Source organism: Periplaneta americana, chromosome 15, assembly GCF_040183065.1.
Source record: "Periplaneta americana isolate PAMFEO1 chromosome 15, P.americana_PAMFEO1_priV1, whole genome shotgun sequence".
Classification (NCBI taxonomy): domain Eukaryota; kingdom Metazoa; phylum Arthropoda; class Insecta; order Blattodea; family Blattidae; genus Periplaneta; species Periplaneta americana.
The window spans coordinates 154,966,657-154,991,135 of NC_091131.1; the positions used below are offsets into that span (position 1 = coordinate 154,966,657).

At 35.6% G+C, this 24,479-nt stretch overlaps 1 protein-coding gene across 3 annotated transcripts in view; it reads right to left on the bottom strand.

Annotated features, from left to right (window-relative positions):
- Positions 1 to 24,479, bottom strand: part of LOC138715467 (uncharacterized) — a 534,187-nt gene that overhangs the window by 67,548 nt on the left and 442,160 nt on the right. For all 3 annotated transcript variants that reach the window (XM_069848402.1, XM_069848401.1, XM_069848400.1), the window contains exons 7-9: positions 20,675 to 20,921; positions 10,522 to 10,709; positions 4,720 to 4,867 (exon numbers count right to left, since the gene is read on the bottom strand). In XM_069848402.1, the coding sequence (XP_069704503.1) occupies positions 4,720 to 4,867; positions 10,522 to 10,709; positions 20,675 to 20,921 (583 nt within the window). The remainder of the gene's footprint in view (positions 1 to 4,719; positions 4,868 to 10,521; positions 10,710 to 20,674; positions 20,922 to 24,479) is intronic.

The following is a 24,479-nucleotide window of genomic DNA, read 5'->3' on the forward strand; positions in this document are numbered from 1 at the left end:
AACTGATGAGGAAAAACGAGACACTTATGAACCTCGCTCGACTTATTTCAGCAGCAAACACTTTTTTATCTGTCCCAATAATAGGGTCATCTATTGAGAACTAGCGGAACTATTTCAAAGTTTGTTAATTTGTTATCTCTGGTTATGACTTATTCTGTGGTTACAAAGTTCGCTTACACGATTAGAAAACTGGAAGTCACATATATTTGAACGCCAGTGTTTGGGAAAATGTTAATGTAGATAAAGTATAAATTATTTTCATAATTGACAGTATCAGCAGTTTCCCGCTAAATCTACTGTTTTTTTACAATCATTATAGAGGGATGAAATGTTAAATTTTATAATGTCGGTATATTCATGTACTATTGGCGACAATAACTTTTCTTTGCCATCTATTCATAGAAGTAATAACTAAAGAAGCCACACTTACACGAACGATTTATCGATCGCTATCGATTAGTAAGGGTCAGGTATCTTTGAACGTCAGTGTAAACAGGCATTCAAAGATATCTGACCTACGATTTTATGATCGTGTAAGCTAACTTCCAAACCATGGGATAAGTCAGAACCAAAGATAAAAAAAATGGGAATCTTTGAAAGAGTTCCGCTAGTTCTCAATAGATGGCACCATTTTTGGGACAGTTAAAAAAGTGTCAGGGAAAATGATTATGTAGATTAAGCATAAATTATTCTCATAATTGACAATATCAGCGGTTTTCAGCTAAACCCAATGTTATTTGACAATAAGTAGAGTGGTATGAAAAACTGAATTCTATAATGCAGGTATATTTATGTACTATTGACAATACTGATTTTTATCATCGCCACCTATTTATAAAAGTTATAACTAAAGAAGCCACACTTACACCAACAAATTATATCAATCACTATCGACTAGAAGTATCAGATATCTCTGAACGTCAGTGTACACTGACGTTCAAAGATATCTGACCTACGACTTCATGATCGTGTAAGCGAAATTTCTAACCACGGGATAAGTCTCAACTAAATATATATGACAAATTGGCAAACTTTGAAATAGTTCCGCCAGTTCTCATAGGTGACACCATTATTGTCGTGATTAAAATAAGTGCGGAGAAAATGATATGTCGATTAAGCACAAATTATTCTCACAATTGATAATATCAATGGTTTGCAGCTAAACCCAGTGTTGCTTTACAATCAGGAGAGGGGGATGAAATATTGAATTCTATAATTTGGGTATATTAAAATTTATATGCGATTGTTTGTATGAAAGCCACTAATTGGAAATCGAATTGGCTGAAAGAGCTGGAACGAGAAATAAACAGATTAGGTCTAAATTGGCTATGGAGAGAACTAGGGTCTATAAACACGAAAACTATTGGAAGAATAGTAAAAGAGAAGGCAAACGAAATTTCGAGACAAGACATTTTAGTAATATTAAAGACCTAGGATCATTAAAATACTATAGGGACGTGAAGCAGTTTTGGAAACAGGAAGAATATGTTAGACTAAATTCAAGGGAAGAGAGAAAGGAAATGGCATGGTGGAGATTAGGTATCTGGAGACTCAAGAATAAGAGAGGGAACGTAGAGAAGGATAAATGTCCTTTGTGTGGACTAGCTGAAGACGCAATGCATATTGCATTAAAGTGTCAGGCAACGAATGATTTGAGAAACAGTTGGGTGGATAAAAAATTTCTACAAATAAATACTATAATAGCTTATAAAAAATGAACGGTCACCTAAACGCCAGCAATCTGCATAAATTAGAACAATTTCTGTTTAGAGTTAAAATTAGATGCGAAGAGAAAGTCAAAGCTCTAACAGAGATGGAATTATAAATGTTGAGTAGTCACACGATAAGAAACTACGAAGAGTTCTCAATGAAGTTAACAGAATAATTCTTAAGAGTTTGAGCATAAAAATGAAAAAGCTAAAGTAGGAATTTTAAATAAAAGATGTATCTTATTAGTTGATTATTATTATTATTATTATTATTATTATTATTATTATTGTAAACAGAGAATACTTATAGATTCAAATATGTATTAGTTTTTGTTATATTTGTATAGAGAGTGATGGTGGATTAAGAACTGGAATACATCTAATCCACCATGACGTGAACAAAGATTGACGAAATAAATAAATAAATAAATAAATAAATTAATTAATATACGATTGACAACACTGACAATAATTATTTTCGCCATCAATTCATGTAAGTAATAACTAAAGAAGCCACACTTACACGAACGAATTATCGATCGGTATCGATTAGTAGGACTCAGGTATCTCTGAATGCCAATGTAACATAGAGCTCAATCAATTCGGTCTTGGCACAATCCAAAGAACTGATTTACAATATTACAATCAATGAATTACATAATGTTACTAAGGACTGGTTTCTTCAACCTTTGTTAAAATGCACCCAACATAGCGTTAATTAACTGTAAATTAAAAGTATAAATTGCTGATAAAAATATTGCGTTCCTTCAACTTTACATTTTACATTTTAACATTCTGTTTGTTAACTCTCTGTTAGGACCAGAGATTCTAGATTTTAACCATAACCTATAACCAAGTATAGGCTTAATTTTGTTTTCTGAACTCTGACAATTGCGATTTTCGCTTGTTTCCGTTGTTTGATTCGGAGAGGATAGAAATCTTTCTATTCTCTCAGGTTAGATTTATGCTTCTTTCCATCGTCTGTATGACAGTAGCGTGGAGTGGCATATTCCATATTGGTATTGCTGTTGTGAAATGGAAAACACTGGAACAAAAATAAATCGTGAGACCTAATTTCTCTTCGTTCGAGAGAAGCCTTCTGCTGGAAATAATTTCGCAGTATAAACCAATTATTGAGAATAAACAAACAAACGGACCTACGTTGAAAGCGAAAAGTTAGGTTTGGCAGAAAATAGCCTATACCTTTGTGTGAACTTCTGTTCTTTCAAATCATTGAAATCATCCGCTTTGTTTATGTATTCACGGATATCATTTTCTAAATAATCAAGATATAGAAGTTCAGCATCTAACGCACCAGCCATATTGAATACTTCTATGCTAACAGAGTGTTAAATGATTTAACTGCGTGAAATTGAGCAGTTAAATTAACATGGGTTTTAATAGCCTGTTAGTACTAACAGTAGTTGAATAAATGCTTCAATTGTTGAGTTTACAGTTAAAATGGAATAACACACTGTTATAATTTAACAGAGGTTGAAGAAGCCAGGCCTAAAAGTACAAAATTAAAACTACCGAAATGTAACTTTTACAAATTTTTCAACTTGGAGGGAAAAAAGCAGGAAATTAATATCGTAATCTGGGAAGCAAGAAATGATTACATGAATTCTCTAAATTTCGGGAAATCTCGCAAACATCGGGAAATATGGAAACCCTACCTGACTATTATGAATCACAAAGAATTTAGCTACCAATTGAATGAACGTATGTCAAATTTAAGTCTACATGAAGTATGAGAAATAAAGTGTTCGCTTTTGGCACATGAATAAAGCAGAAACGGCGGTGCATTGGTAAAAATGATATGAAGCCATACATTTCAGTGGAAAGAGGAATATAAAATCTGAAAACTAACTCGAAAGAAACAAAAAAATTACTGAATTCAAATTACAAAACATACAAGACAACACCACACAAAGAACAATTATTCTCGTCGCAGATGACTTCGGGGGCTTCACATCATACCACAGGTTGGCAAATGGAAGTCTGAAGTTTGAAGAGAATTTAGAAAGTGGAAGATGTGTTTTTGCCCTCTGATATGTGCTCTATACAGCATGCGTCTTTTCTCAACTTCAGACTGATATGTGATACATTGAAGACAATAGTTTATTGCGGAAAGAGATTATTGCATTTTATCAATCTTCTTAATGTATCCATCTGTTTGCTGACAACATAAAGTCCACTATAGTCCACTGTAGTCTATTCAGTTGTTGTTTTTCACGAGAAATGAGGGGTATTTTGATCGGTGTTCATGGATTCCCTTAGTGTAAAATTCGGATCTCCGGGTAGGGACTGCACTGAGAGATGCCAAGAATCGTACTAAAGTACTTATTTGGAACACCAAAAGTCACAGCGTCCAGTCAATCAGAGCCAAGTTTAATATTGAAAAGAACCATATAATGAGACAAAGAGGCAAATATAATACCAAAAGGATTGAAGTATGGTGTCAGTCCAATGCAGAAGCAAAATCCATTCTCTGGAATATAAAAAATGAGGCTAAAAAGAATAATAAAAAAAAAGAATAAATTGCATTTTATAAATACCGTACTTTTCTGCCTGAGAAATTGTACAACTTAACGTTTAACTTCTAGTCGCATATTATTTTGTTCACACAACTAGCCTATGACTTGCAATTACCGTGACTGCCTGGAGACTTAGCAGCTTTCTGTTGCGAAAGTATACCCTGTTCTTATTCCTATTCTTCAGTGCATAGCATATAGTCTCGTAAATTAAAACGTGAGAGTAACTGTTAAGTAGGACACTTGTATCAAGATAATAGTTAATAATACGTCATTGAAATATTTTCATAGGAAATTTTCAACACATAAAAATCTCCTTAATGAATATCATACGAATTTCAATATCGACTACGATTAAATTTTTTTTTTTTCCACTACAATTTTGAAAACAATTTTTGGCACAAATCTCTTAGGATTGCTTATAGTCAGCTAATTTTAGAGTAGGGTAAGCTGCGGCACAACAGGGAAGCCTGTACCTGCACGGTCCTGCTGTCCATCCTCCGGCCCGCGTCGTGGTCTCCAAGAGGACTCGGCCCCTGTGAAGTCCGTCCTCCAGGCAGGGACAAGCTCGTGCCGAATTCAGGGGTCGTGTACTGCTCCGACTGCGTCTCTGACATGGCTGCTCTGTTACGAGGAACAAAACAGAACACAGCAGGGATGACTGAATGGGTATAAGACAAAATTATGCTAAAAATTTTACATTTGAAAACATACTGTTTTCGTATATTACACTATAGGCCTACTATAGTTACAGCTATACTGAAGAAAGTTTTACGGTCTTTGCTCGACAGCCGATAGCTGTGTCTAGATGTGCGAAATAGTAACACTGAAATGTATTCAATCTGTGTTCTATTTTCAGTTGTGTTTCAATATTATTATTCATTGTGAAATAACATCTGTTTATGCACAAAATTCCCGGTATATGCAACATGATTCTTGTGATCTATATTCTCAAGACTGAAACAAAACACTGTTCCAAAATATAACAAAATTTATTGCTATTTCATCACGCAGTCCTTCCAACCGATCATCATGAAGCACTTCATCAAAATTGAATAAAATCGAGTTTATCTTCCATATCAACGATAACTGACAAAGTAAATTTTGTCACCGTAAAAATTTTGTCAAACTTAAGACTAAAATGATTTTATAAGATTATTTTGATCTGTTCTAATTAGGACAAAGTTGAATAACTCTTCTCGGGTTCTCAGCCAGGTGAGTTGGAGATTAGCTTCCAAGCTTTCGACGGCTAGCTCTGCCATCTTCTTCAGGGAATTGTAGTGATGTGGGACTTGAATTGAATTGAATTGAAAGAGGTGAATTGGGAGGACAAATTTAAAAGGTACGCAACGCGTCCTTGCAAGGGGTTCGGGGCTGCAAGAAACTAAATATGTGAGCTCCAAGCCTGTTGGCCACTAGTGTCACTCCGGGTTACGCTGTTCCATTGAAGGAGCTCTAGGGCATTTTGAAGGGGAAAACCGAAAATGGACGTAGTCTCTTAGGTACCACATACGCGAGGGGGACGGAAATGTGATCAAAATGATCACGGGACGGGACGAGGAGAAGATGGCTGGTGTGGGAATGAATGAATGAAAGGGGGGACGAAGAAAGAAATGATGTTTAAAATGACAGGCAGGGTAAGCATCCCATGCCTCCATTGGTTCCCGACTTGCAATTCCCTAACCTTAGATCGAGGTTCCCAGCTAAAAGCCGTTTGCCCTCTCATCTACCAGTAGTGTATTTTCCCCTGTAAATGGTAATATGAAACATGTAAACGCTAACAGTTGAATAGTGAATGAAATGAATGAAGTGAAGCTAGCACCATGCCTCGCAGATGTTAATGAGAGGTGGAGAGTCCAGTGCTCTGGTCAGTTCTGTTCTAGTCACGTTTTTGTAGTGGCGCTAGGGAGACTCTTAACCTGTTACCAACAAAGTGGTGGGCTATTCGTTTCCGTAGAAGCCGTCTGGCTGCCTGGTTGGCTGTGGCAAGTGTCGTGTGTCGTTTCGTGGGGTTTGTGTCTGTAGTGAGTAAGGAGATAGTGAATGTCACTATTTCGTCCTGTAGTCTGTTTAGTTGCCGGTCAATGTAGGATTCTATTTTCTGCATAGCAGAACGTAGAACCCCCTCGACCAGCTGTTCCGTGGTTGTTTTGTCTGTCTGTGGATCGTCTGTAGTGGTTGTCTTGGTTGTGATAGTCTTAGCCGCATCCGTATAAGACAATTCGGGTTTGGGAAGTGTTGGTGTGAAGACGGACTGTGATGGTTTGGGGGCTGGTGTGGGACCACGTCTAGCCGGTATATATGCAACAGTAGGGCTTCCCGCTGCGGGCCAATCAGAAGAATATATTACCGGCTAGACATGGTCCCACATCCCTTCAATTCCCTGAAGAAGATGGCAGAGCTAGCCGTCGTAAGCTTGGAAGCAAATCTCCAACTCACCTGGCTGAGAACCCGAGAAGAGTTATTCTACATCAAACGCCGGGAAAGCCTCAAGTCAAAGTTGCTTCTTTAAATTCTCTATCGTCTCTTTGAAATACCTATACAGTCCGGTAAAAAAAAAAAAAAAAAAAAAAAAAAAAAAAAAAAAAAAAAAAAAAAAAAAAAAAAAACATGCAAATTATTGTAAAAAAATGGAACTTCGCTCAAGAACTGATTATAAAATAATAATAATAATAATAATATAATTTATTCTTCAATTAAAAATTTCGGTTTTTTAACTCCGAAAGATGTTTCCTGTGTAAATAGGCCTATGTATCACATAATGAGTTGAGATATCTGACAACCTGCTTTCAAATTATTTCGTTTCTTACGTATATTCTTCCATTTTGAACACACATTTATCTCGAGTTTGTCAAGTTACATTTTTATTTATTTATATTCTTCATTTCACTAACATTAAGAACTGGTACGTTTCAGGAATGTGATTATGTATTTAAACAAGAAACTAGAACATTTTTCCATTCTTACTCTGCAAAATCTCAAATTATATCCCACTTACATACAGTTCCTGAGAGGATTCATTTGATCGTCACTCACTTTAAAGAAATGTGAGCCTCCATGGTCATGTGATCATGAACCAGCGCTGTGGCGTCATAGGATAGAAAATACAACGAACAAAAACTCAGTTCAGCGAAAGAAAAATAAATCTTTCTCATTGCCTACACTGGGAATCGAACACAGAGTTCAGGAACAATTTCTCAGATCACAAGTCCTAATAACTAGTCGGAGATTATATCAGTCTACTGCAGTACCGGCAACAGATTCTCAGATCATAAATCGTACTTACTTCTCTGAGACATATAACGCATATGACATTCTTAATCTATATATTTCAGTATTGTCCCTACATAATACCACTGGGAAACAGCTGTACTGTGATCGGAATAAATATAAAGTAATTACGCCGAATTTCGTGCTGATACAGTTTTTGACTGGGCATGGGAAATTCAGGGAATACTTAAATCGATTCCATATTGATGCAACTTGCAATTGTGGGGAGGAATCTCAAGATGTCAAACATGTATTATATGACTGTCCAGTCTTTTGCCGTGAAAGATATGAGTTTGAGTTGTTACTGAACACTTTAAATTATACATTTACCAAACCGTTAACCAATATACTTACCAACTCCAAATCATATAAGTATTTCATGTCCTTCTTGAATAGAATATTCGTGAAAGTGTAAAATGTTAAATTATTCCGGGGGAAAAAAAATCGTATTAGTTCTAATCAACTATTATGAAACTGTAATTCTTCAATTTCGCATACTATTGTATTATTGGGTTTTATTTTATTTATTTTTTATTTTTTTAATTATGTATTTAATTTCCAATTTTGAGCCATTTCTTGTGATACCTTCCTTATTGCCAATTGTTGTTAGTAAATAATGCATTTAATTGGTACATTTCAAGTCATCTCTTAATATAGCTATTTATTTCTTTTAAAATAATGTGTTTAATATCTATTTTATTTTTACTTATATATATTTCTTCCTATAACCATTACAGGTTGCCATTGACAAAGAGTACCGTGATACAATAAGTTTAGAGAAATGCCTTGAGGCTTTATGAAACATATTTTTGTTGTTACAGTGAAAAATAACAAATTGAAATAGATTGAAACACAAAACAATATACGAAATAACGTCAAGAAGATGTGAATTACAGTCATGGTCCCTTTGAATGATGTCTGAAAATAGCTGTTAATCCTTTGCGTGCTTGTTTTTCCAAAATAATGTGTTTAATCTGCAACTACAGTTAGTGTATTGTTATTAGTATCTCTTTGTTGTTACCTATTGCTTTAAAAAGAATGTGTTTAATTTATAATCGTAAGTCATTTTTTCTACTATTCCTTTACTGTACTGTTTACATTTGTTTTTAAATCTTTTGTATTGCCCCTACCATTATATATTGCCCTTCAAGAATTTCGTTATTCGTTAGTTGTAAGTCATTACTTGTGTTATATTTCAATTATTGTAATTGTTTCTGAATCATGTATGTAACTTGTAACCGTAAATCATTGCTTGTAATATCTCTTTATTACTCTTAACTGTTTAATTGTTTATGAATTAAGTATTAATTTTGAAGTGAATGTGAAACTTTGTTTTATTAATTTACTATTGATTAATTATCTTTTTAAGATTGTGATTTACTCTGAAACGGGGCCCGTTTGCAGAAACACCGATCAAAATATGATTGGCGATCAAGGAGGGTTTGACTGGCCATCAGTTCTATTTCTGTTGCTGAAAGAACAATCAGTATTTGATCGGAGATCAGTCTTCCATCAGATTTGATCAACAGATTTTTGCTGGTTAAGTGACTGATCATTGACCAAGTATTTATGTTATTCTCTTTATAGTGCAATTACTGTAATTTATATAGTAAATAGTTATAGCGTAATAATATTGTTTTCGACATAATGAATTCTTCTGATGAAGAAATTTTAGAATGAGAAAAATATTAAGAAAGCATTTCCGTGACAGACATGAATTGTTTTTATGTATAATGACAGAGAATTTGAGCAAAGATTTAGGTTAAGTAAGGATTCGTGTGTTTTGTTACTTTCAAAAATTGAAACAAATATATGCAGACAGACTAATCGAAATCTTGCACTTTCTTCTATGAACCAAGTTCTAATAACGCTGACATTTTATGCTGTTGGAATTTTTCAGACAGTCTTGGGTTATCTTGTTGGGGTCCACAAATCAACTATTTGCCGAGTAAGGAATATTTCGTATGAAAATGCTTTGTTATCGTAGGATCTCGTAAAGTCCCCAAACTTAGACAGGGAACGGTTTGAAATCCAGAGAGAATTTTGAGCCATGTCAGGATTTCCAAGACTGCTCACATCCCCATCCAATCATCTGGTTGAAATGATGCCGAACTTTATCGAAATAGAAAAGGTTTCTGTTCTGTGAATATACAGGCAATATATAGCCTACACCATCATTGAAATTCTGGAATGTTGTAGCCCGTTGGCAGGGTTCTACATATGACAAGACAATATTTTTAATGAGTAGGTTACGAGCTCAATTTTTAAACAGAGAGATGGGAAATGGAATTATTTTGGGCTATGGAGGCTATGCATATTCCAATTTCTTGTCGACTTTCCTAGCAAATCCCACAACAGAAGCCCCCTCATGTTTTTTTTTTTCATTGCTTCATTTTTTCACTATATTGTAGTCTATATACAAATACAATCCGCCTGTTTTCTTTCTACAAAAAACAACAAAACAAAACAGCAAAACATTCACTTGTTTTCCTAGTCACTGCCCACTTGATGCATTCGTTTCGCGACTTTTAAGAGCGTCAAATTGGCTGTGGTTGCTAAATAGCGCTGTTGTCAAATGCATTTCTTTCTCAAATCAGCAATTAGTAAATCGGAATAAGTTGATTGGAGATTCACGTTTATGCAACGCAATTAACAATCAAATAAATCAGACATCAACTGATTGGCGATCAGGGACTGATTTGATTTGCGATTTTGCAACCGGGCCTAGACATTCTTGTATACCTTTTCCATTGATTATTCCTCAAACATCTCATTAATCTTTAACAGGGGCCATTCTTTCACTAATGTGCATGCTTCTACATAATTCATGTGAATTGTAACTGTGACCACTATTTTGTGTTATCACTTTACTATTGTTTATTGGTTATAAAATATGTATTTTGATGCTAACTATAACCCTAATATACCTCAGGGTGAAATAGGGTTTATTAAATTGGATAATGAAAAAAACAGGTGTACTGTTATAAGAATACTGTACTTCGTTGTACCTCTGCGTGCCTCCACGTAGCCTGGCTGCCTTGTCCGTCAACTTGCTGGCCGGCACGCCTCCATGTAGCTGCAAGTACTTGGCACAGCCCCTGTTGCCGCGGTGCAACGCTGCGTCGATGGGAGTCATCAACTGGCCCTTGCTTGTGCGCATTACTGGATTCAATAGCGCCTGATTGTCCAGAAGAATCTGCAACAATGTGAAACGACCCATACATTATTACGAATAACATCATATGCTCCGAATAAGAATCTGTTAGATGATTACTAAGGAGCGGATTCCTATGTAATTAAATATTTTTCTTGCGTGTGTTAAAACACAATTAACAAAGTTAAAAATTCCGAATTTCAAGTTTCAAGTTTAAAACCCGAATTTTATTTCACATAAAAACACATATCTTCACAAAAAATTATGTAAATACATATTTTCAGGAAATCTATTATAAACACATAAATCTTGGCGTTTTTTTACTTAAATAATTTTTTTACAAGAACTTTTAAATATTTTAAAACTATATCAATTATATCACTCAGAAATACGTTTTCTTTTTAAGAATTCTTGGTTGCTTCGTGTTTCTATGGGCTATGTGGTGTATCCGTGATCCATTTTTGTAATAGTATCGCCTCAAGTTCTGAGAACTGCTAGGTAGCATATCAATGTTATTAAATGAGAATAAATTAACATGGACAAGAAGGAGAGATCTTGCAAGACATAATTAGGAATGTTTATTGTTGCTGAAGATGATTTCATTCCACGCTTTGTTTGTGGAACACATCGATAAGAGCTCGGGTATAAACATTATTTAATTTAAACAAATCTCTCGCCTCTCGTTCATGCCTATGAAGTGAGGAAATACATCTTGTTGTGATTCCCCGTTATCGGAACATAAGCATAAGCTGCATAATGTAGATGTGGTGGCGTCGCTATAGGAAGTTTTTCACCGACATTGTCAGTCAGTAGCTAGAAACATTTTTTTACGTTAAGACGTGTGTATATTAGCCTCTTAAGATGCCCAAAATCAAATCGAGTTTAAGATCGCGTCTACAGCAATATGTAGATGAATTTTAAAACATTTTTACTACCGACGGAAAAGTGTTATTTTGCCAACCAAGTGGTAAATCAGTAAGTGCAGATCAGAGCTCTCAGGTAACCCAACATTTGTCTGGAAACAAGCACATTGCCACTGCTTCACGTGTACATTCACGGAAAAATAGTGGATATAAAAAAATGTGTAAAGTTGCTCAAGTATTGGAGGGTGTGCCTGTATGTGAAATTGACGGTGTAGGTGTTTGTGACATTCCTCTCTTTAAATATGCACGTCTGACGTCCTGTGATGTGGAAAGGTCGTTTTCACAGTATAAGTCATCGTTCAGAGATAATGGGCATGCATTTGTGATGGAGAATTTGGAGATGACCTTTGTTGTTCACTGCAATTCTCGGACAACTACTAGCAACTGATACTCAAGTGTGATTAGTGAGTACCTAGTAACATTTTTTTTTTGCAAGCTAAGTAAGGTATTTTTGTCAGATTTAAAAAATATATATATATATTTTATTTTTAGCAAATATTTTCCTACTTTTTAGCACATAAAAATAAATATATTTAAATATTTCAGCACATAAAAATCCGCTCCCTAATGATTACAAACAAAAATACTGCTCCGTTTTATTTTAGGAACATAAGCAGGAACTTGTGCAGACATTTCATTCTGACGCTGTCTAAAGTAATACCTTGAGCTAAGATTTAGATGTACCTTCTGAAATATCCACAATAAAAGAAGGTACTATACGAAAAAAAAACATGAAAAATCCATTTTTTTGTACGCTTTACTATCTGTTTTAAAACAAAATGTGAATGATAAGTCGGATCGGTAAACACATATCGTACGTATTTTATTAGAAACTAAGGTTCAATATGCACACTTTATTTCTCTGTTTACCTTAAATTTTATTTCAAAACGCAACTAACAACTTTTAAAAATTCTCTATTGTCACATTTTGTCTATTATCTTAAATTATACATGGGCACAATTTTCGGTTACGTGAGGCACTCGATTTGAAATAGTTTGTTTACTAGGAGAGGAGACTGCAGAGTAGGATGGGAAATAAAGGGTGCGTCAGAAAGAACGGATGGATTTCAAACTATCGATACGCAACGAGGAGAGAGATATAGTGAGGGGGACCATGACTGTTGGGTCAGCCATAGAATGCAGTTTCAGTTGAGAATATGGTGTTGGTCTGGTGTACAACGTGCTTTCATCGTAGAGACATTTTTGAAAAATGAAGAGTCTGTGATCGCCACTCAGGACTCATTTCGACATCGGATGTCACGCTAGGATTCCAACTCGGAATACAATTTTGCGGTGGGTGGCTTCATTTCGTATCACAGGTTCAACATTAAAGAAGAAATCACCTGGACGAAATTCTATTGCACTGAGATTGTCCGAGGCTACGGTAAGATCTCGCGCCCTGCGACTTCTTTCTTTAGGACCATTTGAAGGCGTAAGTTTTTAAACATCGATCACATACACTGGACGAACTGAAGACAGCGATTCGTGAAGAAATCGTGGCAATTGCACCAGCTATGACTGTGAAAGTGATGGCGAACATCAGAAAACGCCTCGATGCCTGTATTGAAAGCCAAGGACATCATATGGATAATGTTGTTTTCCATAAATAAACTGCATGTATTGGTGAATATGTTGATAACAATAAATTTTTGATTTGATGAATCTTTACAATTTTCTTGCCATGTGAAATCCATCCGTTCTTTCTGACGCACCCTGTATAAACTGCTGTGACCTGCGTCACCTTATCGTAATCGCTAAGGCGGTCAGTGGCGAATTATTAGGGAAGCGCTTGGTTAACGTGAGAGACTCGAAAACTTTTATTCAATTTGGCAAATTAATTCGGTAGCTTTAATCATAAACCTATTTACTATTATTTTCTCCATCATTGCATTGATTTAAATCACAGGCGAGAAATTGCGTAACTAGCCAATATTCCATCACGTTGTCTACGTTTATTTTCTTGAATATTCTAGCGTTTATCAAGATTACTTAATAGATTTGCACGTTCTCGACCTAAAATAATTTCAGAAAATCATATTTCGTTTTCTACGCACATTTGATATTTTTTTATATAAATTTATTTTGGAAATAATACGTACAAACAACATTTAATTACTCGTACCTTGTTAATGTGTGGGTCTATCAGCAGGCCGCGTTTACTCTTGTTGAGTTCCTGTTTCTATTGTGTGTTGTAGATGGCTTGTGTTCATGTAACTGATTATAGACTTTGATTAATGTTTTTGGTATTGGTAATTGAGGCAGTGATGAATCATGGCATGTATCTTTCCAATCCGGCACTTGCCTTTATGACTGAGGGAAATCATGAAAAACCCCAGTCAGATTGATCGGCCACGGGGTTTGAACCCGGGACCTCCCGAATGCGTGTCTCAAATGCTACCGCTTGAGCCAACTCGCTCGGTTGTATATCATTATTCATGCAAATAAAAAAATTAGGTATCCTACATAAATATTATTTTAAGAAACACAGGAAACGAATATGGGTAAATTATGAGCGAAGGAACACCATTTCGTGGCACCATTTAAAATAACTCAGCTCCAGTGAGCTCTATGGTAAAGTGCTTGTTTATTATGTATGGGCTGTATGATCCAGTAAAAATATTCATCTTTACGACAAAACTCTTAACTATTATGTTCTGTGAACAAAAAGAAATTTAAGTGTATAAAATTAGAGTATTTTATGTGGACGAAATAAAGTTGCAATAATCAAGTTATACAATATTTCGACAGAATATAAAGTTTTCTGTGCGTAAAGATCTATTTTCATCTTACCTCAGTCCTCATATGAAGTATTACACCCATCTAGGGAAACTACAAATTTCAAATAGTGAAGGAATCATCCAAATTAGCTTCTCAGATTACATCATACAAACACAAATATTCTCCGTATATTAATATTGATAAACGTCAAGGCCGCCTTAAATAGACGGAGTCATTTCTTTTTATTTCATTATAGCCATCGACGTCGTTCCTGCAATAACTCCTATGTGACATATCGATTTTCAGATTTTTGCTCTATTAAATAAATTAAATAGTTATACAACAAATAATACAATCTCCTGTATGTAATTATATTTCTTTCTTTCGAAAATGTAAGAATTCACGATCTCCTATGTACCATTGGCATAGAATGAATAAATCTGTTTTTTCTTCCTACTGAAAAATTTTACATTTTGCACATAGGAGTTACGGAACACCAGCGCTATAATCTGAGGCGGCGGTGAAAATGTATTGTATTGTTATTTTAAAAGTCTTGTACATCCTTAAATATCAGTCCTATCAAAATTTCGCTTGGAATAAAACTTATCGGAAATCATTTTTAAAGAAACTTTTGTTATATAACATTTTTCACAAAAAAAAAATAATAATAAGCGAGATATTTCGATTTATTTAATTCAGGACCCCTTATAACCCCCCTTTTAAATAAAGTATTTTGAATGTCATATAGCCTAAAATCTAAGTTACAACGAACTTAATTTATATTCCAATTTTCATCGAAATTCGTTCAGCCATTATCGCGTGAAAAGGTAACAAACATCGAGACAGACAGACATACAAACAAAAATGTCAAAAAAGCGATTTTCGGTTTCAGGATGATTAATTATACATGTTAACACCAATTATTTTTGGAAAAGCGAAAATTACCAGAAAAATTTCTGTTACAGATTTATTATTAAACGACATTTCATGCAAGTTGAGAGAATGCGAAGGCATTTCTTTCCCCTTCTACTTGCCCTGAGTCCGTCAGTAACAGACCGGTAGCTGTTACCTCTTATACCTGCACCCCCCAAGTTGTACACGCCAGAAAATAAAATATTAAATGAAGTACAGAAGTGGATATAAACTACAGTGACACAGATGTCTGACAATTACATGTTTCAGGATATTTTAGTGTCGTTCTTACAATATTTTCAACTAATAATTAATTAAATTAAATTACATGTTTCAGTATATTTTAGTGTCGTTCTTACAATATTTTCAACTAATAATTAATTAAATTAAGGAATGTTAGTTTGTATTATGAAGTCAGGGGGAGCGACACAGTGCAGATTGTCCCATTGTGTATGCTGTAGAGTAGCAACCAGCGGTGGGGAAAACATTTATCTTAGCTGTCAGTAGCTTTTTAATGTGCCAGTTGATATAAACAGCAATAAAATCAAATACAAACGCTTAGTATAGATTTTCGAAATATACATTACCGGTAAACATTTTCAATAATAAGAATTTTCACTAAGTTCAAAGTCAATTAGTCGAACGTTAATAAGATAGCCAGTAGCATCTTCCCCTTCACGGATGGTCAAGAGTGTGGGTAGAGGGGAAAGCCTATCAACCAAACTGAAATGGGGATTAGTATTAGAGATGGGTAAAAAATAACATAACAGTTATTTTGGAACTGTTCCGGTCTCGGAACTGTTGCAAAAATGAACAGTAGGTCGGAACCTTCTGTTCCGAAATAACAGTGTTCCGACTCCGAGCTGCTCACTTGCCCAGCTGTTGCGGGCTCGCAGTACCGCGTTGCACAAGGTATGTTCCGACTCCGAGATAACAGTCGGAACGTCGGAGCTTGTTCCGATGAACCAATGACAGCTGCAGTTACACTGTTCTCGTTGTTCTTTATGTTGTACTTGGAACTTCGTTGGATGAAGTTGGTATTTGAAACTCTTACGTGGTTGGAGGGGGGCGCATGGAAATTGAAATCCTTGCGGTGGCGCGAACTTTAATATCAACATTTGTAAGACTGGCCAATCATCTGTAATGTTATAGTAAGTATTTAATAATCTGTAATATTCATTCCCGCTTTATGGTTTATTTCACCATTAGTTGACTAATTCTGTTTTATAAACATTCTACAAAGTCATAAAGTACGCATACTATTATTAATTCATTGATCAGCTGATTCTATACAAAGGTTAAAGTCGTAAATGGTAATGAGTGGTTTAGTTACAATGTCTGTATGTCGTTTGTTGAGGTTAAGTCTGACAAGCACAAGTTTTTGTGCTATCTTCTCTGTTATCAAAGAACGACAAAAATGTTGTAGCATTATTTGTTTGAAACTACCCATATAAGTACTGATTTCGAGAGCGATGTTTAATGCGAAGTTTAAATTACACTTTGGTAAAGATGCGATTCCAACATTTTACTAACCCACAGCGGGGTTTCCAGGTTTCAGTACTGCCAATATATATCTTTTTTATTTATGAAATTGTAATATTTATTATTATTATTATTATTATTATTATTATTATTATTATTATTATTATTATAACTGTGCATTAAGAAAAGTAAAAATAAAAATTAATGATTTGTTTTTTTTATTATGTAATAGAGAGAACAGAAATTACATACCATATGTTTTAAATGTTATGTTATTTTTTTTAGTTGGCTACCATGTCTTTATAACTTTATGTACGAAAACAAAGTGTTGTATTCTGTCCTTGTAGTCAACAGCTGTGTAATTACTAACATTAAGCTTTTGAGTTCTGTCCGCATGCACAGCAATTTTCCAAAATCGATTCGAATGTGCATTGCAGTGCCATCTATAGATAAGAATGTGTACTATGTCATGCCTATGAGTGTGAGCTGCATGGTGTTATTTGTCTATGGTGAAGAGGGAGGGTACTGTACCGTTCGTTTGAACGACTCAACGACTCCGACTCATCACCACTGGTGACTGTTATTTCGGAACTGTTATTTGGAACATAGTATTTTTTCGGAACCGGAACCGTCGGAACTGTTCCGGGAAAAGAACAACTTCGCCCATCACTATAGGTAGGTAGTATCGTGCGCCATTTTTGATCTTACGTTGCCGAGCTACCATACGAGGAATCTATTTGCCACACCGTTAAACATTATCATGTCGTAGCTCCTATGATAATAAATCAAACGCATTACAGATGATTGGCAAGTCTTACAAATGTTGATATTAAAGTTCGCGCCACCGCAAGGATTTCAATTTCCATGCGCCCCCCTCCAACCACGTGAGAGTTTCAAGTACAGTGTAACTGCAGCTGTCGTTAGTTCATCGGAACAAGCTCCGACGTTCCGACTGTTATCTCGGAGTCGGAACAGACCTTGTACAACGCGGTACTGCGAGCCCGCAACAGCTGGGCAAGTGAGCAGCTCGGAGTCGGAACACTGTTATTTCGGAACAGGAGGTTCCGACCTACTGTTCATTTTTGCAACAGTTCCGAGGGAGTCGGAACATACCTTGTGCCACGCGGTACTGCGAGCCCGCAACAGTTATCAAGTGAGCAGCTCGGAGTCGGAACACTGTTATTTCGGAACAGGAGGTTCCGACCTACTGTTCATTTTTGCAACAGTTCCGAGACCGGAACAGTTCCAAAATAACTGTTGTGTTATTTTTTACCCATCTCTACCTACCTAGACTTTATAGAGCCTTCACTTCTAAGACGTAAGCAAAGAGGCGGAGTCACGCCGGAAATAACAGCGTCGCGACTATAATTACAAACATTTATTTATTGTTTCGTCAACAATGGAAATCAGAAATAATTGATATCAAATTAGCGCACATTAGTTTAGGAAATTGGCCGCATGCGTTCACGCACGCTAATACCGGCCGTCTCAGTTGTGAGCAACTATTACAGTCATCTACGTAAAGATTATTATTTTTTGGTCCTACAGAATATATAATACGTTAAGGTAACAATTAATATTAGAGGATAAAAATTCACTCCGGCGCCGGGTCCTTGATTCTACGTACCAAGAGCTCTCACCATTGAGCTACGCCGAAGTCTACTGTTTTTCCCTTTGTAGCCTGACTCCAAGTTGGCCATGTATGTTGACATTTTATATTGTTCGCTGCAGAGTGTATTGTTGCAAAATCTATCCCCAGGAGCCGACTGGGTTGTTCTTGTGATTGGAGCGTAATGTTCCTGTACAGTACGTGTCAGCTTGGAGAGGCTGTACACTTAGGTGATAACATTGTAAAAATTGTCCCTGTATAGAGCATGACCCACATTCAGCTTGTTGTCCATCGGTTTTAGTGCAACATTCGAGGCATGTCCTTTGCCACCCAGATTATCAATTAGTCCTGTGTATACTAAATAAAATTCGTAATACCATACCATTGTCTTCTGTGAGCATGTACAATTTTATTCCGTATTTGTGTCTTTTCGTAGAACTCGTCACACGCAAATAAATTTAAAAAATTCACTGGGTCATCATCAGCAAGTTCGACTTTTAGCCCAGGAACACCACTAAAGTGTATATTCTTCAAATTAGGTGGCCCATCTGACCAAAAAAGAGTTCCAAATAACCACATTATGAACTGGAGTAGTACTTGAATTATTAGATGTATCAAAATCAGTTTCACTATCACTATCACTCCCACTTTCATTTTCACTTTCACTTTGGCTTTAATTTGGATTGAAATCATGTCACTGTCCGAATCAGACATTGAAGAATTCAATAGACGTGCAATTTCGTCATAGCTTCAACTGACGCCCTTGCACGATTTTTGCATTTGAAGGACCTGGAAGGGTCTGAGAATTATCATCTAATTTATCATCCATGATTCTTCTACTTAAATGAGTGGAAGGTAATAACCAAGAATGATAATAAGTAGCAGTACCCTTCCAGTAAGTAATACTACATAACAATACAGAATAACCAAAATACTGAAGGAATAATGCACGGGAAAGCAAGAAAACAACTATGACGTGCATACGCGTCACTGGCATATGGCGCGAGGACCGTGTGACGTGTATACGCGTCAAGTGGCATTCAACGTGTTAAGTCAACTGCCATTGTACAAGGAGCGCACACAGTTGAGTGACTTGGTGGCCAGGATTCCACAGTAATATGCACAGTAATCTGTACAGTAATATGCACTGTTGCTATTAGAATCTACGTGGATTGGACTTCGGCGTAGCTCAAGCTCAATGATGAGAGCGTTTGGTACGTAGAACCAAGGACCCGGGTTCGATACCCGGCGTCGGAGCGAATTTTTCTCCTCTAATATTAATTACTAGCCGTACCCATGCGCTCCGCTGCACCCGTTAGAAATAAATATAAAGTAATTACATAATTAAAATAGGACATTTGATCCAGGGAACATTCGTGTTTGATAGAAGGATAAATCGTTTAATATGTTACTTAATTTAAATAGTATTAAAAAAAGCAAAATGCGATCATTTGATCCAGAGACCACTCATTTGGTTATAAAAATTATTTTAGGAAATACAGGAAACGAATGTACAGAATAGCCTATCAAGTTGTGCATAAGAAGCTATTTTAATCTTACCTGTTCTCGATTCACTCAGAAGTCACTGTAATAACATTATAGCATTATGTCCATCTAGAGAAACTACACTTTCCAATGGTGAATTAATAATTAATTATACAAATTGGTTAATTTAGCTTCCGATATTACTTCATACAAACACAGAAACATTCTCTGTAGGCTATGTTTCATAGCTTTCGATTGTTGTTGTCCAAGGCCCCTTATAAACGAAGTCATTTGTTTTTTATTTCATTACACTGCCTTAGATGGCGTTGTTATTGTAATTTTGAAACTCATTTATCTCATTAAATATCAGTCCTATCAAAATTTTGCATAGAATAAAACTTATCGGAAATTATTTTTAAAGAAACTTTTGTTATGAAATATTTTTCATGAAAATTAATAATAAGGGAGATATTTCGATTTATTTAATTCAAACCCCCTTATAATACCTCCTTTTAAATAAAATATTTTGAATGCCATATAGCCTAAATTCTAAGTTACAACGAACTTAATTTATATTCCAATTTTCATATAAATCGGTTCAGCCATTATCGCGTGAAAAGGTAACAAACATTCAGACAGACAGACAGACATACAAACAAAAGTGTCAAAAATGCGATTTTCGGTTTCAGAGCAGTTAATTATATATGTTAGGACCAATTATTATTCATAAATATTCCTAAGAATTTTGTTTCAGAGTGTTACGTTCCCCAGCCAGATTCACTGCTATAGCATGCAATGAACATTAATATCAGCACAGGTATGAATAGAGGATGGTTTTCAAATAATCACGTGGGTTGAGACCGACTGCTCGTGAGCACCTTGCACATTTCGACGTTGTTGTTGATGGCAGCGATGTGCAGTGGACAGCGGCCGTCGTTGTTGGGGGAGTTGACGGCGTCGGGACGCTGCGTCAGCAGCCAGCGCACCAGGTCCTTACGGCCCGACGCCACGGCCTCGTGCAGCGGGTAGTCTCCCCTGACGTTGCGCACCCACAGGTTTGCCCCGTGAGAGCCCAGGATGCGCAGCGTCTCCAGCTGACCCTTGGCGGCACCACAGTGCGCAGGTCTGCGTTAACAGTAAACATTTAAAAAATGTGAGATTTAACTTACTGCTTTGTACACACGTGATTCATACCGTTGTTAATGTATTTATAATAATAATAATAATAATAATAATAATAATAATAATAATAATAATAATGTTTTATTTTCGCTGGCAGAGTTAAGGCCATAAGGCCTTCTCTTCCAATCAACCAGCCTTAATCAATACAATACATATTTAAAATACGAATATTTACACTACACTTAAAAGGTTCTCCAGCAATATTCTTCAGTTAAGTTTTAACGACTAGTAGACTACATATTAGATTGTTAATGTGATTAATATGATCAATGAATCTAATACGATCAATGAATCGATTGACAAGTTAAATTGTGACCTAGCCACTGTCTCCACTTGGGCGGCCAATTTCGGACTCGCACTTAATCCAAGTAAGATTCAAGCCATAATTATTGGACATAAGCGTTTAGTTAACTCCCTTAATAACAGTAATCTTTCAGTTGTTACACTTAACAACACGCTAATCCCTTATTCATCTGTCGTAAAAAATCTTGCCTTCTTTTTTTTATAATAATCTAAGTTGGAATTTTCAAGTTAAAGAAACGATAAAAAAAATCTGTTCCTCCATTCACTGTTTGAGTCGCTTGAGAAACTTCTTGCCCCAGCAACTAAAACTTACCCTAGTACAAACCCTAGTAATGCCGCACTTCGATTATTGTGACGTTTTGTTAAGTGACCTAAGTTCTGAACTGTCAGTCAAGTTACAGCGAGCTCAGAATATGTGCGTCAGATACGTGTGCAACATCCGACGATATGAATAATTTCGAGAGAAAATCAAATCAACTTTACAGGGAGTTATACCTGAAATCTTGATTTGCATCCGACGATATGATCACATATCACCGTCCTTCGCAAGTCTCTCGTAGCTCCGACTTAAAGAACGTAGAACTTTACACACTTTGTCTTTACTCTTTCGAATTCTGCACACTTCAACACCAAATTACCTTCCTTCTCGTTTCTCTTATCTATACTCTAACCACGACGTAAATACCAGATCACTTATCTGTGACACGCTAAGTATACCTCTTCATAGAACATCTTGTTATTCATCATATTTTACAATATCCACCCCGCGTCAATGGAATTCCTTGTCACAAAGTATTAGGGGCTGCAAGACAACAAGCACCTTTAAGAACAGCTTAAAAGATAACCTTATTAGCATTTCACTCCAATCATACTGATTTAAAATATCACTGACTACATTGTTACTTTTTTCTTTAGACATCATCCTGATTGTGCTGTATTTTCAAAATTGTCTCATAATAATCTCTTTCTATTATCTAATATTATTTGAAATATATTAACATTCTATGTATTTTAGTTTAATTCTGCTACACAGTTTATTTCAGTGTTTAATTAATAGCTCATAGTATTTTGTTGTTTAATTCGTAAATAACTCTTGTATACATGTAACTCTCATCTAAATCAAATCGTTAAATTCTTTGTAAGTTCATGCATATGTATATACACTTTTTGCTGGTTGAGTGGAAGAGAAGGCCTTACGGCCTTAACTCTGCCAGTTAAAATAAATCATTATTATTATTATTATTATTATTATTATTATTATTATTATTATTATTAAGGAACGTTATATCTAACAGTATATCTTTTGTGTTCACAATTCAATAATATAAATGAAGACTTGAATTGACAAACATCTCAAACCCAATATTTACCGAATTTGACTTTTTACCTCACAAATGTTGTGATTTGCATAGGCTACCATCATGTGTTTTCTAATCATATAAATATTTATTTCTAGTGAAGGAATTTAAATATCTTGGCATACATCTAAATAACAAAAATGAGGAAATGGTAGAAATACAAGCAAAAATACAGACTGCCAATAAAGCATATTTCTCAGTACTTCCCATCTTCAGAAACAGGGATATAAACCAGAGATTAAAGGTAATGCTATATAAAACACTCATTCGGAGTATAGTGATGTATGGAAGTGAAACGTGGACCTTTCAAAGAAAGCCGTGGAAAAGATCGATTCTTTCGAAAGGAAAATCCTGAGGAGAATCTACGGACCTGTATGCGTGCAAGGGGAATGGAGAATTAGATATAATAACGAACTATACTCCTTGTATGGAGAGCTACCCTTGTTGCATGTTATTCGGATTAAGAGACTCAAATGGGCAGGTCATCTAATTAGGATGGAAGAACATCGAGTCCCAAAAAAGGTATTTTCAGGAGATTTCGGAGGAGGAAGGCCGGTGCGAAGACCACGTAACAGATGGGAAGATGGTGTATGTCAGGATGCACTACAAATCATCAAAATTCGGAATTGGAGAGTCGCAGCACAAGATGGACAAGTTTGGTGGGTTGCAACTGGGGAGGCCATGACCCGAAAACGGGCCGACGCGTCATAGAAGAAGAAGAAGAAGAAATATTTATTTCGATACTCTTATATGTCAAGCCTATATAGGTTGTAAGCAGTCCTGAAAACTTTGCTACAATGGACTTGGGAAGTTTGTTAATTGCGGTCTTCAATAACATCGGAAATCAATAACCATTACCATTGAAGGTATTCGTCCAACACCGTATCGATAGAAATTATGTCCTCTCGTCTCGTAATAAACGTTGCTGAAAGGGAATTGTTTGCAGCCTATATCGTTTACTCGGGACTTTCCTTTACAAAAAAATATATAAAGAAAATAGAACTGACACAGAAATATATTGTATTATGTGCACATATAGGTATATTTAACATTCAGTGTTCTTATACTTCCGTATCCTTTTTTTCATTACGCAAAGTATAAATAGAGGGAGATTTTAGCAGAAATGCACATTTTCATCAACCCTGATACCAAAAGAAAAAAAGAGACAAGCGATCCACATTTGGCCGAATCAATGAAAATAAATTAATTTTCTGAGAGTTTAATACTAAATTTCTAATACACCTTCAGTCTCGTATTAATCCTCTAATGTGTTTTCAAAATGTCGTATTAAATCTCTAATATAAGTAGGTCTACTTACAGAGTCTCGTATTGAACCTGTAATGTAGTACTTCCACAATCTCGTATAAAACCTCTAATATGTTTTCAAAATCTCGTATTAAATCTCTAATATAAGTAGGCCTACTTACAGAGTCTCGTATTGAACCTGTAATGTAGTACTTCCACAATCTCGTATAAAACCTCTAATGTGTTTTCAAAATGTCGTATTAAATCTCTAATATAAGTAGGCCTACTTACAGAGTCTCGTATTGAACCTGTAATGTAGTACTTCCACAATCTCGTATAAAACCTCTAATATGTTTTCAAAATGTCGTATTAAATCTCTAATATAAGTAGGCCTACTTCCAGAGTCTGGTATTGAACCTGTAATGTAGTACTTCCACAATCTCGTATAAAACCTCTAATATGTTTTCAAAATCTCGTATTAAATCTCTAATATAAGTAGGCCTACTTCCAGAGTCTGGTATTGAACCTGTAATGTAGTACTTCCACAATCTCGTATAAAACCTCTAATGTGTTTTCAAAATCTCGTATTAAATCT